The 18,539-nt window shown below is 47.9% G+C and overlaps 1 protein-coding gene across 1 annotated transcript in view; it reads right to left on the bottom strand.

The window, feature by feature from the left end:
* LOC113961176 (serine/threonine-protein kinase PAK 3-like) overlaps positions 1 to 18,539 on the bottom strand; it is a 36,688-nt gene that overhangs the window by 5,180 nt on the left and 12,969 nt on the right. Inside the window, exons 3-12 of the mRNA XM_027671272.1 lie at positions 14,781 to 14,900; positions 13,968 to 14,264; positions 8,070 to 8,226; positions 6,741 to 6,804; positions 5,378 to 5,426; positions 4,572 to 4,681; positions 3,645 to 3,762; positions 2,695 to 2,794; positions 2,289 to 2,485; positions 1,350 to 1,487 (exon numbers count right to left, since the gene is read on the bottom strand). Coding sequence (XP_027527073.1) covers positions 1,350 to 1,487; positions 2,289 to 2,485; positions 2,695 to 2,794; positions 3,645 to 3,762; positions 4,572 to 4,681; positions 5,378 to 5,426; positions 6,741 to 6,804; positions 8,070 to 8,226; positions 13,968 to 14,264; positions 14,781 to 14,900 — 1,350 coding nt within the window. The remainder of the gene's footprint in view (positions 1 to 1,349; positions 1,488 to 2,288; positions 2,486 to 2,694; positions 2,795 to 3,644; positions 3,763 to 4,571; positions 4,682 to 5,377; positions 5,427 to 6,740; positions 6,805 to 8,069; positions 8,227 to 13,967; positions 14,265 to 14,780; positions 14,901 to 18,539) is intronic.

The raw sequence follows: 18,539 nt of genomic DNA on the forward strand, positions 1-18,539 counted from the left end.
TCCTCACAGGCTCAAGCAGGATTGCTCTGACTCCCAGAAATACAGAGAAATGGAACTGAGGGGACCATCTGCACCTCCATCTTCATGTTCAGGACCTTGCCTTCCCAGGCAAACAGGGACCATAACCCCCCTAATCTGTTCATCGGGATGTCTTCAGCTTGCTGGGATTTTTGCCCTGACAGCACTGTGGGAATACTGCTTGCTGTCCCAGGGCTTAGTTCCTTTCCTCAGAAAACTCCAACACCTCTAAGAAATGCTGATCCCAGTAGGATTTAGGCCCATGTGTTCTTCTGAAGACCACTGAGGCCCAGGTTTTCAGCACCAAGTCATGGCGGAGCACTGACGAACCCAGCTCTGCTTTGCAGGGAAAACGGTGTCTACCTTTCCATCCCCTGCCCCTCCTGTGCTGGCTGGCATCTTTCTTCCCAGCAGGGACAGCCAAGAGGCACATTCTGCACCTCCCTATATGCCACACAACATGGTGGTAACCCTGCAGCAGTTCTCATCTACTCAACTGTGCCAGGCAGCAAATGGGACTGGGACAAGTCCTGCTCAGCTGTCCCTGTTTTGGCGTCAGAAACCTCTACAAGTGGGGCTTGGTGGCAGAAACCTCTAAGAGCTGGGCAGCAGGGACAAGCTGGGGCTCCTCTGAGGCTCACAGTGAGCCCCCCACAGCCCCTTCCTTCCCACAGCCAAATCTCTGACTGCTTGGCTGGCACTGGTTTCATTGGGTTCCTTCACTGCCATTTCAGGACTCCGTACCCAACATCCTTCTACTTCCACAGAATCAGATAAAACTGAACACACCACCAAAGTACAAAACAGCCGTGAGGAAAGGCCGAGAGAGCTGGGCATGTTCAACCTGGAGAAGAGCAGGCCCTGAGGAGACCTTATGACCACCTTTCAATACTGCATAGGGGCTTATAAGAAAGATGGGGACACAGTTTTTAGCAGGGCCAGTTGCCCTGGGGAAATGGTTTTAAACTAAAAGGGGGTTGATTCCAATTGGGTCTAAGGAAGAAATTTTTTATGAGGAAGGTGGTGAAACACTGGCACAGAGTTTCTGTAGGTGCCCCGTCTCTGGAAACATTCAAGGTCAGGTCAGAGGAGGGCTGGTAGCAACCTGATCTACTTGAAGGTGTCCTTGCTTATGGTAGGGGGTTTGGACTAGATGACTTTCACAGGTCCTTTCCAACCCAAACTGGTCTAGGATCCTCCTTAGTTTTCATTTGAAAAGCACCAAGACTGGAGACTGATAAGAGGGAAGCCACCTGGTGCCTCAGAGTTTACCTGAGGAGCAAACCCTGACATCAGGCAGCTGTTTTGCCCGCAGCTGATCCGCACTTTACCTGCAGGAGTTCCTCGGCAGAGTCTCGCTTGTCCTCGTCTGTCTGCAGGCAGCAGTCCAGAAAGTGACGCAAGAGGAAGGAGTGTAGCCAGGAGTTCTGCAGCTTTGGTGTCCCTCGTGTGGCTATCAGGTGGCGAGCCTGAAGAAAAAGGAAACACAAGGCTCCACCTGTTTCTTCCAGCTCCATAGCTGCTCACCTAGACACCACTTTTTAAGCTTCAGTCTCCACTGGCAGTTTCTTCCCTGGCGGAGGGTTAGAGATGAACTTTCTCTACCAGCACAAAAAAACCCAAATGCAGCCGCAGCTCTTCTCTCTGGTGACCAGTGACAGGACTCAAGGAAACGGCATGAAGCTGAGTCGGCAGAGGTTTGAGTTGGATATTAGAAAAAGATTTTCACCCAGAGGGTGGTCGGGTGCTGGAACAGGCTCCCCAGGGAAGTGCTCACAGCACCAGCCCTGACAGAGTTAAAGAAGTGTTTGGACAATACTCCAAGGCACATGGTGTGATTCCTGGGGTGTCCGGTGCAGGGCCAGGAGTTGGACTCAATGATCCTGATGGGTCTCTTCCAGCTCAGCTTATTCTACGATTCTATGATTCAACCTGCATCTCAGAGGGTATTGATCACACCTCTGAACTTGCCACTGAGAAATTCTTGTCATTCAGAGACAGAGTTCAAAAATAACATGTGAAATTCCAAGCATTGCTGAAGGCCAAGATGGCCCATTCTGAACTGGCTACGTGCCACTTCTCTTCTGATGTTCTCCCATGGATGGAACCAAAGGTACAGCAGATGATGATGTGCTCCACAGACATTTTTAGAAGTGGATCTTGCTGGAACTGGTTCAGGCTGGTGGGAATGGGATTTTGTCTCATGGGCGACAGAACATGGGACAGAATAGAAAGACGCTGGTAGCTGCGAGGTGCTGGTAGCGCCTTACCATGAAAGCAGTTTCTTGAAAGTAAGGAGGTTCTCCTTCCACCATTTCTATTCCTACGATGCCAAGTGACCAGATGTCCGCTTTGGGGCCGTATGGTTGGCATCTCACAACCTCTGGTGCCATCCATTGAACAGTCCCGACCATCGAGCTCCGTTTACTCTGCTCAGCGGTGAGCTGAGCACAGAGGCCAAAATCAGCTGAGGAGAAAAACAAACACTGTTAAAGCCAGCTTCAGTCAGGAAACCAGGCAAAAGGATTCCCCAGTCTAAGACTGAGAATTGTACTCTCAGCTGGCAGCAGGGGTCCCTGCACTCCCACAAGCACCACTTCTGGAGAACTGGCAGTACCTCAAAAGCAGCCCTCACAGCACATCCTGGAAATGCTGCAGCTGACCAAGAATACCTACCCAGCTTGACAGAGCCATCCAGGCCCAGGAGTATGTTGTCACTTTTGATGTCTCTGTGGATCACCTGGTTGGCGTGAAGGAAAGCCAATCCTTGCAGGCACTGAGGGAGAAAAAAGAAACAGGAGGGTAAAAATTAGTGATCTGATTTTGTCACACAAGAAAGGAAACTGCTCTCAAAGATTTAACTCCTGGCAGAATGGTCAGGAATGGCACAACATGGTATTGTCCTGAGGAAGAGCTTGTTGCTCCAACCCTAGTAGAGCAATATCTTTCTAAGTCGAGGCATATGAGCTTTTGAAATAGAAAAGGCAATTGCTGTTACAGACTGTGCGCTGCAAACCCAGCCAGAATGACTGCTGCTGCAGTGCATGTGCTCTCTCCATCCAGAGGACAAATGGGAGTTTGCCAAAAATGATAGGAAGTGGATCTCTTTTGAGCAGGTGGCTGCATGACAAAGATATTATTGCTGGCCTGCACAGCAGACTTGGAAGTAGCTCATTAGTCAGTTTTCAGAAGCAAACGCCATTTTGGGTGCAATGGTATCTTTGTAAGCTGAGGACTGTGAAAAATGAGTCTCTATTTTTCTTTGCCATTAGTTTAACATTCTGCCACCAGCATGTTTGCTTTTACAGGCAAGGAAGGCAGTGCAGACAGGCTCCAGGCAGACGTTTAGAGAGGCAAAATGAAGAACAGCAAATAAAAGGAAAAAAGAGAGAGACAATGTATCACAATGTATCAACAGGATCATAACAGAAAATGTGACACAGAGAACAGAGTAGCGTTAAGTGCAGGCACACTGGCAGGCAGTTCATTTCAGATGTTCTTTCTTCTCCATGTCATAACAGCAACACAGAAACAAAGCTCTGAGTATGAAATCACTCCTGCTCTTACCACCTGTCTCAAAAGACAATCCTGCCCAAGCCATCAGAAGCACCGGAGGGATCCCTTACCTCCCTACACACAGCTGCTATCTGTTCTTCACCCATCCTGGTCTCGCTAATGACATCAGTCAAAGAGTGTCCGTCCATGTACTCCATCACCAGCCAGAGTTCCGTATTGACAAGGTAGCTGAAAGAAGAAAACAGGGGCGTGGAGATGCATGTGCACAGCTAAATTGGCTTGCGGAAAAGACCACAGCTGAGTTTGCTTTCCAGGCCACTTCCAAATGAAGACAGATTAAAATGGAGACACATTCCATCTAGGCTGTGCAGTGCTTGCAGTCTGTGCAGCCTAAGTGAGAAAGGCACACCCTTAAATGGTAAGCAAAGGAAAAAGGCAGTTTAGTAACGGCAAATATAAATCTGGAACCGGGTCACATCCCATCAGCTGGGTCATCATTTTAACACATAACTTCCACCATGAACTCCAGGAACAAGGAGACACAACTTTTGTCAGGCAAGCAGTGTGTGCACCACTGAGGACAGAATTTGGTCAACCCTTTGGAAAACCTTGCATAAAGTGCATTCACCAAAAGGAAAATCAAATTTTAAACTGGCAAATTATGTGTTTCCGGAAATAAGAACCCAGGTTTTGGCACCCACAGCAATGGAAAATAGTGGCAACAGTCCAAGGGAAATCATTTCTAGGATGGTTTATCAGCATGTATATCATAAGACACCTGAAACAGATCAAAGCCCAAAACAACAAAACAGTGTGGAGAGAGTGAACTTACAGGCTGTTGAGTTAGTAAGAGAGGGTTGATCCAGGTTTTGGAAAACACTCTTCAAACTATGTGTGCCAGGAAAGACTAATACAGAAAAAACACAATGTCCTCCCATACATTGTATAAATTTTCTGACCGGGAATAAAGGTCTTTTTAGTCTTTGCCTTGCAAGCAGGTGAATGAACACTCACATGATAATACCAGAACTACTTACCTGTCTAAATAGGTAACAATATTGGGGTTCTTCTTGTCCCTCATGATCCGGATCTCTTTCAACAGTTCCCTGGTGCTCTGTTGTAGGAGATTGATTTTCTTTATGGCCACCTAAAATGGCATTGGAAATCATTGACTGGAGCAGTCTGTTGCACGAGACTGCAACAAACACGGAGCGCACGATTTTGGAATGACGCAGCCGAGCTGTGCCAAACTGCCTTGGGGTTTGACATCAGAGTACTCAGGAACTGACATTGCAACAGCCTATTTCCCTGCTCCCTTGGTTCCCAGTCACAGGAGACATGACCACAGACATTTTGCTTAGGAGAGATCTTTGCTCTTGATAAACGTCTCCTTAGTCTCAAGCTTGCGTCAACCAGCTTCACTAGGTCCGAAACACATAACTGTGTTCCAAACATGATATCTCTTTCATTAGCTGTTGCATTGCACTTTGGTGATGAAAATCGATGGAAAAAAATGCTAAATCCTATCTGTGTCTGAAGCTGGGATTAGGAGAAATTGGGCCTCAGTGATGGCAGTCGCCATCGGCTGGTCAATGCCTATTTAGCAATTAAGACTGAGCCAGAGCGTCCTTCTCTGAAAGATGCCACTGCCCTCCTTGCATTCTTCCTAGTAGTTCATAAGGACGAAGTCTGTCACAAGTGCATTTGGCAGGCTGACACTAGTCTGCGCTTCTTTTGCCTTTACAGCAAAGATCTACCAGCGACCCAAAGCTCCAGCCACAGCTCACACCAGAGAGGAAAGAACTGGAGAGCTGCAGAGTCAGTGGGGGTTGTTGACACTCACCTGTCCTCCTGTGGCAGTGTCGAGGGCTTTATAAACGGTTCCAAAACCCCTAGAAACAGAACAGCAGCAAAGAAAGGAGAAACACTTTAGTCCCTAGGAGCGGAAGCCAGCCCAGACAGGACATCTCTGCTGCCTGGAATGTTTATAAAACACCTGGCTTCATCTACTCTTCAGCCAGCAGCACAACAGCCCTCTGCCATGCAAGGTCTCCAAGAGAAAAAACTTAGGTCCAACAGGAAGAAAGAGGGCTGGTGCCAATCTCAAATCCACACCTAAATGATCTGGGGGTTTTCCTTCCCTTTCTCCTTTCTGTGTCTGTCCGTGTAGGTGTTTTTTTCCCAGGCTACGTACAGTCCTGTTGGGCCTTCTCACTCTACTCTTTTGAATCTATGTGCCAAACTCAGGCAACATCACACTGTCATTCTGAGAAGCCTGAACACATGCGACAGCTGTTTGAGGAAAGGATCTAGACATAGCTTTCTCCAGCATGCAAGGAAACCAGTCTCCAGCCATCCTGTGAGATGGTACAGCTAGAATGGGTTAAAGCACCATTGTTCCACACACAAGTGGAGAAGGACTCAAAACAGAGGATCCTTAGGCAGCTTCCTTCTGTGTCAAGAGCCCTTGGTAGCAGCTTTTTTTAGGTACACCGGGCACCTGAAGGACTCTCCTTTGGAGGTAATTTCTTTGGCTCTTGCCTCCTGACATTCACTAAGCAAAGCTGGGTTTAAAAAAGGGTGATTATTTTCCATAAACCCCTAAAAACTGCAGGATCCACAAGAAGTCTGCTATTGGGCAGATGATGCATTTTCCTCTCAAGTGCGTTGGTTATCTGTACATTCCTGCATTTGGGGGATTTATTGCCTCAAGTAGAAAAGAGAGTTCATTCTTTCATCCTGGTTTCAGTTTCTAAACTATGTGATCATAATCCTGACCCTTGAATACTGTTTTCAGCAAAATATGAGAAAGAAGTATTACTGAGAACTGTTATCTGACAGCTATCACGTGCTAAGTTGCTCTTTTGGGCAATAAAGTTTCTTCTCCTTTCATTAGCATGGCCGTATTATTTTGAGACATACAAAAAGGATTTCTCCTAAGAAAACAGGCAAATAGGTGCCACACACTTGAGGGACAGGAGGTCTTGCACATTCTGCTCCTTGCTACCGGCAAGACATTGCCAGCAGGGAGTTATCTTTGACGATGCCTTCAAGCCACAGTTATTAATTCTGACCCGCACTGAGAGATGGGACAGATTGAACCCAGTGTCTGAACATTCTCGGAGCCTGCCTGACTTCGTGCTTGATATTACACCAGCAAAATACCTGGCCCATGGTTTGGTAGAAGTAACTGTGGGTCCACTCACCCTTGGCCAATGTTTTCCCATCCAGTGTATTTCTTCATTGGATTTCCGATGCTCACAGTGCCCCCTGAAAGAAACAAAATGCAAGATGCTTAATTCAAAACAGCATCAAAACCAACTTCCAGCAGATCCAAAATGCAGCCCCACTGTCTGGAGGGGGCTGGGAGCCCTTTGTGGTCAGTTGGGTAACAACAACAACAACAACAACAACAACAACAACAACAAGACAGGCAGCTCCGTACCAGAGATGCCCTGCAAAAAGTCTGATTTTCTACAGTCCCTTGAAGGGTTACCTTGACAAGAAAGTAAGCACAGGGAGATATAGTCAGAGCAGACAGAGATCAGAAGAGAACAGGTACCAAGGCAAGTGTTTGTCATCTATAAGCCGGAGACAGCCGGAACAACAGAACCTTTCTTTTCTCGGGAATGAACACTGTGGGGGATTCGGCAAAAGGTTTAATACTGCCAAAGATTAAATGCACCTTGGCATCTGGCATGAATTGTTATGAACAGATGCAATTGCAGAACAGAAAGAATGTTGCAAAGTGTTTTTCAGGAGAGGAGGGCATCTTCTCCACCTTTCAGCAGTTGGCCAAAAGAATGCCTTTATGTTTTAAAGAACAGCAGGGATGGGTCCCAAGGGCAGAAGTGCTCCTCAGGCGCTGGCCTGACACAGACAGCTGCCCCAATGAGATGCTGATCCTTTCCCAAGTCCAGGTAGAAGCCAGCCCAGACCAGGGGCTGCCGCCTTCCAGCAGCTCCACGCTGCAGCAGTGGGGCAGCAGCTGAAATCTCAGAGCTAAGGAAGGCTCCAGCCTCTGCACTCACACCAGCCAGCAGTCGCCGGGCAGGTACAATCAAAGGGCTGGTAAGGCCACAGCTAGTCTGAGCCCCATTACAAGCCATTACCCCATTGAGACCTTCTTGGCTTTGTGACCAGACCCCAGGAGGTGCAGATTAACCCACTTTTTTTCCCAACTGAAGGGACTCCTCTCAGGAGTCTAAAGAGAATTTAGGAAGCCAACTATTCTGTTCCGTTTGGCCTCGCGCACACAGGACTTCCTTAGGTCATTCGCTCACCCGGGAACAATCCCTGCTTTTGCCTTCAGCCTAGAGGGAAGCTCAGGCAAACTCAACCCAGTCTGAGCTGCCCTCAGGGGCAGGAGGAACACCCCAAGTGCTCTCTGACTGCCTTAAAGCACAACAACAGTTTCTGTGGGGAGGTGTAAGAGCCTCTGTGACACTCAGCTGAGGAGGAGCCTTTGGTACAGCTCGTACTGAGACCTGCCTGCAATATACTGCTCCATGGGACAAGAAATACACCAGACATACTCAGTTGCTTTAGGCTCTCCTCCTCTGTCATCTCTGGCTCCCAGTCTGTGCTGCTGGACAAACTGTCTGTGCCTGAGTTTTCAGGATGGGGAGCGGAGGCTTCTTCAGGCAGTGCTGCTGCAGCAGCAGCAGCTTCAATGGCAGAACCTGTGTAGATCTGCAACGAGAAATGAGTTTGTGTCAGAGTCTGCGGCAGAGATGCCTCGAGATGACATTTCAAATGCAAGCCCTTAGGAAGATGCTCTTAACTGGTTGGGGATTTTTTGATGTCCACTTCTCAAACTGAATGGACAAAACTAAGAGGCTGATTTTACACAAGGTCATGGCCAGTTTCGTGTTACAATTTCACAGATTTTTCTGAAAAATGACTGCAACAATGACTGCTCCATTTCTTCCGAGAGACTCCTTTCCCTCCCCCAAGGACTGCAGACACACTTGCAGCTCCTTGTTCTGATGTGCTGCTCCCTCCCACTGACTCATCTTTTCCTGCACAGTCTTATGCAATTGGTCAACCTCCAGCACATTCTGACTTAACAGTTCCCATGCCTCATTCAGATCGTGCTCAGCTTTGGAGCCAATCTGTTGCTGGGACTCACAAAATATTCTGGGTTGGAAGGGACCCACATGGATCATCACGTCCAGTGCATAAGTGAATGGCCCCTACGGCCCCCAAACCCACAACCCTGGCCTCATTGACATTGTGCTCTAGCGAACTGAGCTAAACTCAGGGTCTTTGGACATCTCTGCTGGCTGAGATGTCGACTCTTCCACCTCGAGTCAAACAGAACAAAGCAGTCAGAGACCACAGCTTGTCATTGTCAGCCATAGCAGAGACTGGGAGGAAAGGGAAACACCAACTTGCAATTTCACCCCATCGTGAGGTCCAGATTCACAATGGATACAGGCAAGCTGGTTTCAAATTCTAGGTGGGTCACTCTGTTGACTGGAAAAAAACACCTCAAAAAACAAGGCTAGCAGTAACAAGCCAGCAGAAATCCATTGGGATGATTGCTGGCCAACAGGCCAAGGGACCAGCCCTGCTCTGCTTCCATTTTAACCCTTGCTTCCTGGTGCTGATCTCCAGAGCCTGCCAGGCTCTATGCTCTCAGTGCTTGCAGCAGCCCTTGCCTCCTCAGTCCCAAGACCTACGTTTTATACCCTTGTTACTGCCCCTCACTCTGTTACCTGGCTAGTCAGGTGTAGCTGCCCATTCTCTCGACGCTCTCCCACCTCCTGCCTGAGCTGCTCTAGCTGCTGCCGTGTTTGCAATAGCTCTTCCCGAGTCTGCAGGAGCATGCATAATAAATTAGTGTTCTCACGCTCCTTTTCTAGCAGGACCTGCACAGAAACGAAGAGAAGGCAGGTTTAAACGTCCCGTACAACATTTGTGTGGCAAGACTGAAAGACTGATGGGCTCATGCATTCCCAAAGCACTGTGCTGCTACTGTTGTGGGAGGCACAGATTCCTAAGTGAGACTGGCAGCATATACATGGTCCATGCGGGACTGAATCTCCAACAAACTCTTAGGTGGCTAACAGGAAGGGTGTGGCATTTCTTGAGTGTCTGGCCTTGCTGCTGAGGGCCTCCCTCCTATAGTACTGGATTGGTAACTGCAGTGTTTGTGCCTCTGTGCTCGCGCAAGTTCTTCTTTTGAACTCGACCCGACTCACAGTGTTAAACTGGCTATAAAGAGGAATCAAGCCCAGCTGCACCCAGCCCCTTTGATCCCCAGGACCAGCTGGAACACAAGGGGCTTGATTTTCTGCCAAATTCCCATTCTCAGCACACAACACAGACTAATCCCCTGGGCCGCCAAAAGGAACGGCTAACTGGAAAGGGATGTGTAAGGCCCTATGGGCTTTCCTGGCACTAGAAGAACTCCTTCACGACAAATGTCCCTACCCCAAAACTAGGTGTTTTCATGCAAAACTACTGCATCTTCCAGAACTGCCTCCTTGCAAACTAAAATTCAATCAAAATCTATTTTGGTGCCAGAAATTTGCCAGAAAGGTTGAGCAAAAGCAACTTTGCTTGCTAAAGAAAGTGATGATAAGAAGGGCTTCTCCTTCTGGGAAAAAAAAACAGTCAAAAAAGATGAAAGTGTCACCTACTTCAGTGTGTAAAGCAGTTGCACGCAATGAGGGTGTGCTTGGCAGGAAAACGGCCCGTGTGGTGAGCCCTAAGTGAGCACTAAGTGATTTATTGTAGTCTGGCTGAAGGTCTCCCCTGAGCCTCCTTTTCTCCAGGCTGAACACCCTTCTCTGGACACACTCCAGCACCTCAACGTCTTTCTGGTCATGAGGGGCCCAAAATGAACACAGCACTCGAGGTGTGGCATCACCGGTGCCCAGTACACAGGGACAATCACTGCCCTGGTCCCACTCCCACACTACTGCTGATTCAAGCCAGGATGCCCTTAGCCTTCTTGGCTACCTGGGCACACGCTGCCTCATGTTCAGACAGCTGCTGACCAGTACCCCCAGGTCCTTTTTCCCCAGGCAGCTTTCCAGCCACAAAGTTGCACGTATGTCTTAAAATACAATTTCAAAAACTTCAAGATGTCCTTCCTGTTCTTAGCAGTACAAGACAGCAGCCACAGACTTGCAGCTTTGTCCCTCTCTCTAGGCTCAAGCAAAGGGAGTATGCAAAGTTGCAGACTTCACAACAAAAATGATCGGCAGAGACAGGCAGCCCCGTTTTCTGCCTTGGAAACAGGTGTCAGAACTACAGAGTCTCTTTTGCCACACATGCGAAGAGTAGCCCCCCGCAGATTCATGCACAACACAATCCTCTCTTTGCAGCTTATCAAAAGCCAAAAAGGAGGCCGACACTGACAGGTGCACTGAAAGGCTCTGTAGAAGCAGAGGACGACTCAGAGAATTGCTGAACAGCTCTGCAAGCCATCCACAGGTCTGCAGAAAGGAGTAAAGAAAGTCTTCTGACCTCCAGCACTACCACGTGGCCCTTTGACAAAGGCACTGCTCAGTCCAACAGATACAGCTTCACTGAGCCAAGCAGCCAGATGCCCACCCGGATGCACCAGCTTTTTGGTCTCACCTGATGGACTTGCCCTTGCATTTCTGCCTTCTCCTCTGCCATTATCATCAGATCCACCCGCAACTCCTCCTGCTTCTCCTCTGTTTCCCGGAGTTGCTCTTGGAGTTCTGCCTTCTCGTTAGCCATGATGATCAAGTCCGCCCGCAGCTCCTCCTGTTTCTCCTCTGCTTTCTGGAGTTGCTCTTGGATTTCTGCCTTCTCATCAGCCATGATCAGCAGATCCACCCGCAGCTCCTCCTGTTTCTCCTCTGCCTCCTCCAGCAGCCTCTCCAAGTAGGTCTTCTTTGGACAGATCCCTTCATTTCCTCTTTCACACAAGTTCATCTTCTTTGCCATGGGGATCTTTGTACTCTCCGTCTTGTCCGCTTCAGCTGATGGAACTTCCCTCTCTTGCTCCAGCTACACTTGGAAGGACGGAGAAAACCAAATACAGGAAGATTTACCATGAAGAACGTTTGGCTCTCACAAAAAAAGGAATGTTGCCATAGTCAGTCAGTCATGCTGCCGGAAGGCAAGAGGTCTGAGGAGAAGAAGCAGTTGCAGACAAACAACTGGAAAGTCCCTTGGCAGCTCTGCTCACCTGCAGCACACGCTGGTGCAGGTGCACACAACGCAGTGCAAGAGCCCCACCGATGCCGCCCATCTTCACTGCTGCAAGGTGGAGATCTGCTATTTCTGCGCTCAGCTGACTCTGAGCCCCTGTCAGCTCCACTACTGACTGCTCCGCCTGAGGGGATCAAAGAACAGCATGACAACAAAGGCAGCAAAATCCCTGGCTTCAAGCAGCAACTCCACACCCCAATGTGTGTCTCTGACATACTCTCAGCTCAGTGCTCCCAATAAGCTTGTGGACACTAAGCACCCCAGGGAGCCTGTGTAGTTGGATCACCATTTTCCAAGAAGGAGAACAACATTGTCCCCATCTTCTACTGCCCCAAACACCATCCATCTGCAGTGGTCTTGCTACCACAACATCCTCTCCCACAAGTGCTGCCTAGGAAGAAGGTGACCATACCTTCTGCAGTTCCAGGCCAAACTCCTCTTTCTCTCCTCTGTCTCTCAGCAGATCCCTCTGAAGTTGTGGTTGCTCCAGTGTCTCTCTCACAACTCCCAACTCCCTCTGTAATAGGGAGTGCTTCCTCTCAAGGGCAGCTAAGCCTTTCAGTCTATGAGAAGGGGAAAGACAAACAAGCTTTTAAATAGCAAAACAGTCTAATTTCCAAAACCAAGACTACGCACCGTCCCAGATGTGGCAGTCTGAGTGATTTCCAACAACCTTCTAGTTCCACCTAAAGGATTTCCTGACTAGAGCTGCATCCCTCTTTGTCACTGACATTGAGAAAGTAAAACAAGCTTCCGGAAATCACACACCATTTCCAAAAGAGCTCAGGTATTCTCAACTTAATGGCTTTCTGCCTGCTCCTTTTTGCTACATTGGACACAAGACTTCTCAAAGGTCTTCTTTGGGGAAGACAGACTTGGTAAGGCCAGGTTAGTATTCCCACAATGACTCTTGCCTTCAGCAGTGAAATGACAAAAGAGCCCTCAATGTCTGTGGGCAGGAGATATGTATGAATTTCCAATCCAACAATCGGAGGATGACGGGATGACTCAAGCTGGCAGGGACCCCAGGAGGCCTCTAGCCCAATCTTCAGCTCACGGCACTTGGGGTCAGCTATGGGATCCCAACAGGTTGCTCAAGGCTCTCTGTGGTTGGATCTTCCAAATGTCCAGGCTTGGAACCTGCACAGCCTCTCTGAGCCACCTGCTTCATGCTTCAATTCTTTGCTCTCCCTAACCCAGTCTGAATCTCTCTTGTTTCAGCCTTTGCCTGCTCCCAGCCACTCTGGTCCTGTATGGAATGATTTTTTGGACGGTTCATAGAGCAAGTACAAGGAGGCAGCTGTGCTGTGTGTCAGGAGGTAGCCAGACCTGCCCACGTGCTCCCTTCTCTGTTCTGTGCTACAAATGATGAGCGTGCAAAATTAACTCTTTGACGATGGGCCTCTCAAAGTGCAGCACTGCCCACCCCTGCCCAGAGAAAGTGAGAAAGCTTAACACTCACAGGAGCTCCCAGACACTGTGCCCTCTGTGCATCCTCTCCTGCCGCTCCACCTTTTTCACCTGGGCTGAGGAGTCCTGACTGGCCAAAAGCTCTTCTACCAGGTCCTGCAAGAAGCGGGCAGGGAAAGAGCACAAACAAGCAATAAGGAGTAGGGAAGACAGCTCCAGAGATCTAGGAGAAGCAGCAAGCAGAGACACAGCTCACCTGAAGGCAAAAGCTGTGATGAGGGGGTCTTTACATGGGTAACAAAACGACTCTGGAGTTGGAAGGTAAGTGTCTGAATAGAAGCAGGGGGCATTTGCCTTTTCTGGTCAGTTCAACTGATTTCCCCTCAGTATTTCAGGCTTTAGGGAGCAGCTGCTAGGAGCTGCGTTCCAGCCCTTCAGAGCCCGACCTTCTCTCTATGATGCAGAGCTGTGTAGGATTCTTCTCACCAAACCTGGGTCATGTCAAAGTTAAGAGTGTAGTCTAAATTGTACCAGTGGTGACTTGGATGTTCTGTGGAGAGGGGCAGGAGGTCCCTCCAGGGAACAATGTCTCCTGCGTATCCTGCAAGGCTGTGACCTGTGTCTTTGGGCCACTCTACTGCTGGTGATGGGGACCCTGCACACTGCACACAGAGCTGCACACTTCTACAGCAGTAAAGTGAAGCGTTATGTTATGGCACAACTTCAGCTCTCAGTGCCTTCAAGCCATGAACAGCAAGCGCTGTCTGACCAGAAACTTGCAGTTCTGCGTTGCGCCAAGGACTGTGCTAACCTAAGCTGGCACTTACCGGCTTGGAATATTCATGCCATGGTCTGACAACAGGTGGAGAGTTGTCCTCATATTCCTCCTCTTCAACCTTTCCTTCAGGAACACGTGGAACCAGAGAAGATTCAAATGCTGGTTTTCTGCTTGGTGGAAAGACAGCAGCGTGAAAGGCTGGGATTGACCTGTCCTTTATAACCCTTCTCCCATACTCAGCTGCTTCTGGTGGCTCCTTTGTATCTTCCACATCTTTAGCCTCTTCTTCGGTCTCTTCTTCAGGAAGAGGGGGAGCCATCAGAGGTTCTAATGCCATTTCTTTTTTCTGTAGACAGACAGTAGCATAAGGGACAGGGAATAACCTATCACTTATGACCTCATTTACATACCCAGCCCTATACCCAGCTGTGTCTGAGCTGTTCATTTAGCTCCACAGATACTCAGTGGGGAGGGGCAAGTCTCTCCAGGGGACACTGTCACCTATGCATCCTGCAAGGCTGTGACCTGTGTCTTTCGACCGCTCTCTCCACTGGTGATGGGGACCCTGCACACTGTGCACAGAGCTGCTCACTTTTACACTGGCAGCATTTACAGACAAAACACTACTTCTGATCTGATACCAAGAGAGATTCATGGGCCCTCTCTGAATCCCAAGAATCTGACGCCCAAAGGTGAAAGTTCAAAACCCTTCTTCTGGATGTCAGTGGCTGGGGGGAAGCGTTATGTCATGGCACAACTCCAGCCCTCAGTGTCTTCAGCCACTATCGGCAAATGCTGTCTGACCAGGAACTTGCAGCTCTGCATTGCACCAAAGACTGTGCCAACCAAAGCTGGCACTTACTGTTTTGGACTGTTCAGGCAGTGGTGTGACAACAGCTGGACATTTGCCGTTATTTTCCTCCACTCTAGCTTCTTCCTCTGGACCAGAGGGAGTCAGAGGAGGTGCTGATGATTCTGTGCTCTGTGGACAGACAGCAGCATGAGGGACAGGGAGCAACCTGCCGTTTAAAACCTGATTTCTATTCAGCTCTATACCCAGCTGTACAAAGAACTCATAAACTTTGATGGAAATGGGACTCTAAGTCATTAGAACTAAACCAAAATAGGCTAATGAGATGGCACTGCATATTGTTCTGAATGTGATACTCCACCCTGGCTAGAATCAGCCAGCAACCTTCTTTCTGCAAAGCTGGCTTTTCTGTCTTGAAGAGCTCTTAGACAGAGAATTAAAAAATAACTCGCGACCCCTTTGCTGCTGCTGCTGCTGCTGCTGCAGCAGCAGACATTGAAATGGACTTTCTTTCAGCCTACCAGGCTGGCACTCTACACTCTACTGCAGCAGGTCACGCTTGCAGCTTGCTCCACAATTCTTAAACGTCAGGAACGTCAGAGGTTCCTTTCCCACTCACCAAAGGACGCACCTCTCTCCATCCACGGGTCAGGTGACCTGCAGCAGGCAAGGGAAGATGAACCAGATGCTGTTAGAAAACTGCCTGTGGTGACAGGACAAGTCAATGGAGAGCATGTTCCTCTCACAAGACCACTCCAGGATAAACAGTTCTCTCACACAGCAAGCAAGAGAACAGGACAATAGGCTAGGTTGTGCCTACATTTTGCCCTGTTTATGTACTGACCTGTTTGGTCAGTATATATAGAACAGTAACTTGGTCAAGAAAATGCAAATTGTTCTTTAACAGCTAGTGTGTCTGTTCCATCCAACAGCTAAAGTAGCTTTTTTTTCCTCTCTTTCCTGTACTTTACTTTTTTTAATAAATTGCATGCACTAACTCCCATTAACTTGCTGAAAACATTTCCCCAGAAAAGCTTCCACAAAATCCCCCTTAGTCATAGCAGTTTTATTCTGAAATAGCACGGGAACAGCTCCTGGGTTCAGCAGCGTACACCAACTGTTTTGGAGTTGGCACTTCATGGCAAAGGGAGTCGCTAGTTTAGCACCCAGCAAAGTGTCAAGTTAGAAAGCCAAATCCTTTAATGACGGAATTGAGAAAAAAAGATGCTTTCCTTCACTTCTGAAGAGAACCACAGAGTTTTCAGAGGTATTTCTGGGGAGCTCTTCCAGCTGAGAAGCTCTCCCAGTCTGCGTTTTAGAAGTTGTCTTGGTTTAACAGCCAGCTGAGGAAATTACAGACTCCACTGCCACACACTATCTGGTGGAGGGAATGGAACCCCTTCAGGTTACATTTCAAATGCTGTCTGCACTCCGCTGGCTACAGACACCCCTTTTGGGGCTGAAGCTCTTGACAGGATCTTTACCAAACTAGTGGCATGTTAATGGCATTTTTGTTTCAAATCACCTCAGTCATTCATGAAGAGCAGAAAGAACACAGCAATACCAAAGCCATATTGTACTCCACCCAAGAAAAGTCTGTACTTACGTGCCAGATTGGTCAAATAATATCCCGAATAAGCCACAGTGAAAACACTGCAAACTGCAGCAGAGAGTGGCTCCATGGTTTAGCAGTCCTGCACAAGTCTGCGGACTGTATTCCACAAAGGGAAAAAAAAAAAAAAGACAGCCCTGTGGGATTCAACTGTCCGCTGAGATAAGGGAAAATAAAAGACACCCCTGTTGGGGTTTCAGCTCACCGCTGAGAAAAGGGAAAAGAAAAGACACCTCTGTTGGGGTTTCAGCTCACCGCTGAGAAAACTGAAAGAAAACAACACCCAGTTGGGGTCTCACTGTCCACTCAAAACGCCTCAAGCAGCAGAGCTCGCCTGCAATGAGCTAGCACCAAAGCCGCTCAGGACACTGAGGCCTTCTGGGCATCAGGACAACATGCCTTTGACACCACAAGGACATAGCAACATTGCCTTGACATCACAATAGCAGCCACTCGAGGTTGGTTCATGAATTTATGCATAGCAACCAAACTTTCTCTACAGCAAACACAAAAACCGCCTGGAAAGTTCTCCTGTCTCAAAGCAGCACAAAGCCCCTCGTACTCCATAACCTGTTTCTCAAAGGATCCAAGAGTAAGTCAAACAATGCACCAGGCACATGTACCCTGTACCCCAGGATGAATACTGAGAAGGAACCGGGATGTGACCAAACCAAAGGAAACATCACCTTTGTCCACTAATGCTTCCAACTGAAAATGGGAATGCTTGTTCCAGTTACAGACCTGCTCACACACATCACTGTGCTGCTGCAGTGCTATGGCATCTCAAAGAAGCATCTGGAGCCTGTGACTTCCCTCTGGGAGCTTCCCTGGGCACATGGCTGAGCCACAGAGATCTGTCGCAGAGCCACAGGCATCAGGACAGCAGGCTCAGGAAAACAGAAAAGCCACAGCCATTCCAAAGTTTGGTAGCATCCTTCCCCCTCCTCTCACTTTGAAATCACCTTTTTTCTCCTTCATGAAAACACATTCCTGAGCATTAACAGCAAGTGGCTGGGAAAATCACCTGTGGTGTCTTTGTCAGTTAAAACCAAAACAAACAAACAACAACAACAACAACAACAAAAATAAAAAGAACAGAGAGGACTTTTGCTCTTTGTCTAGTTCTTTTGAGGCCATGTTAGCATTTTTGAATGGTTCTACTACGTATCATCAACACCAAACATCAGATACTTATTCTATGAAAACCATTCTTAATCTTAAATTTGTCAGCTACTAGCTTTTAATTCTTCAAATTATATGCTACAGTCTGTTTTGTCAGATCAGCAAATTGGTTCAAAGAAAATACCCCCTAAGATCTGAAGATCCTAACAACTGAATTCCCATGAATACATATGCTTGCAAATATGTGGGACATTTGAAATAATCGTACTGTGTTCCACTCAAGTGGCTCTGAAGTGGATTGTGTCAATCAGCCAGGGTATTAATGTGCTGGGGTCTCATCTTTCAAATATAGGCTTCTTCCTTCCTTATTCAAGCCAAACATGCAATTCCTAACGTGAACAGAAGCTTTCCCACAGAATGGACCAGGTGCTGCCAGTGCTTCTTTCCTTACCCTACTGAGTACCACCACAGCAGAAACACTAGGGACCAATAAATTGGGAACATGGTCACGCTTACTAAGAAAAAAGGGGAAAAAAAAGAGAAAAAGAAGAAAAGAAAAAAAATTATGTATATCTAAACATCAGGAGGTGCCCAGAGTTGAAAGATCCTATGGATAGAAAAAACAACTGGCATTTTGACACAGAGAAAGGTGGGAGCTGAGAGAAAAAAATGCTGAGAACTAGGAGGTTGTGTCCATGCTTTGGACAGGACTTCGAAAGCTGTTCCCAGACCTGCAGACTATGGAAATGATGCAACACTTGGACTGGATCAAAGCAGTACAGGGAACAGAAAGATCAGCTGTCATCTTTTCAAAATCCAACAAAGAAAACCCCCACAATTACCAACGCCCAAAGAAAGCAATTTCAAAACAAACTCCAAAAAATAATTAAATAACCCTACACTAGAACATCCAGTTTCTTTTTGCCTCCATGTAACGTTATCCTCACTGGAAACATGCACAACACATGGTCAAAGTAGTGGGGAAAGACGGGGAAAAAAGGAATACCTGCATCAGACTTACAAACCACTAAAAAATCTATTATTGTAATTTACATAATGTATATTATATCCAAACT

The sequence above is a fragment of the Neopelma chrysocephalum genome, unplaced genomic scaffold (assembly GCF_003984885.1).
Source record: "Neopelma chrysocephalum unplaced genomic scaffold, ASM398488v2 Primary Assembly neopelma1_97065, whole genome shotgun sequence".
In the NCBI taxonomy this organism is placed as follows: Eukaryota; Metazoa; Chordata; class Aves; order Passeriformes; family Pipridae; genus Neopelma; species Neopelma chrysocephalum.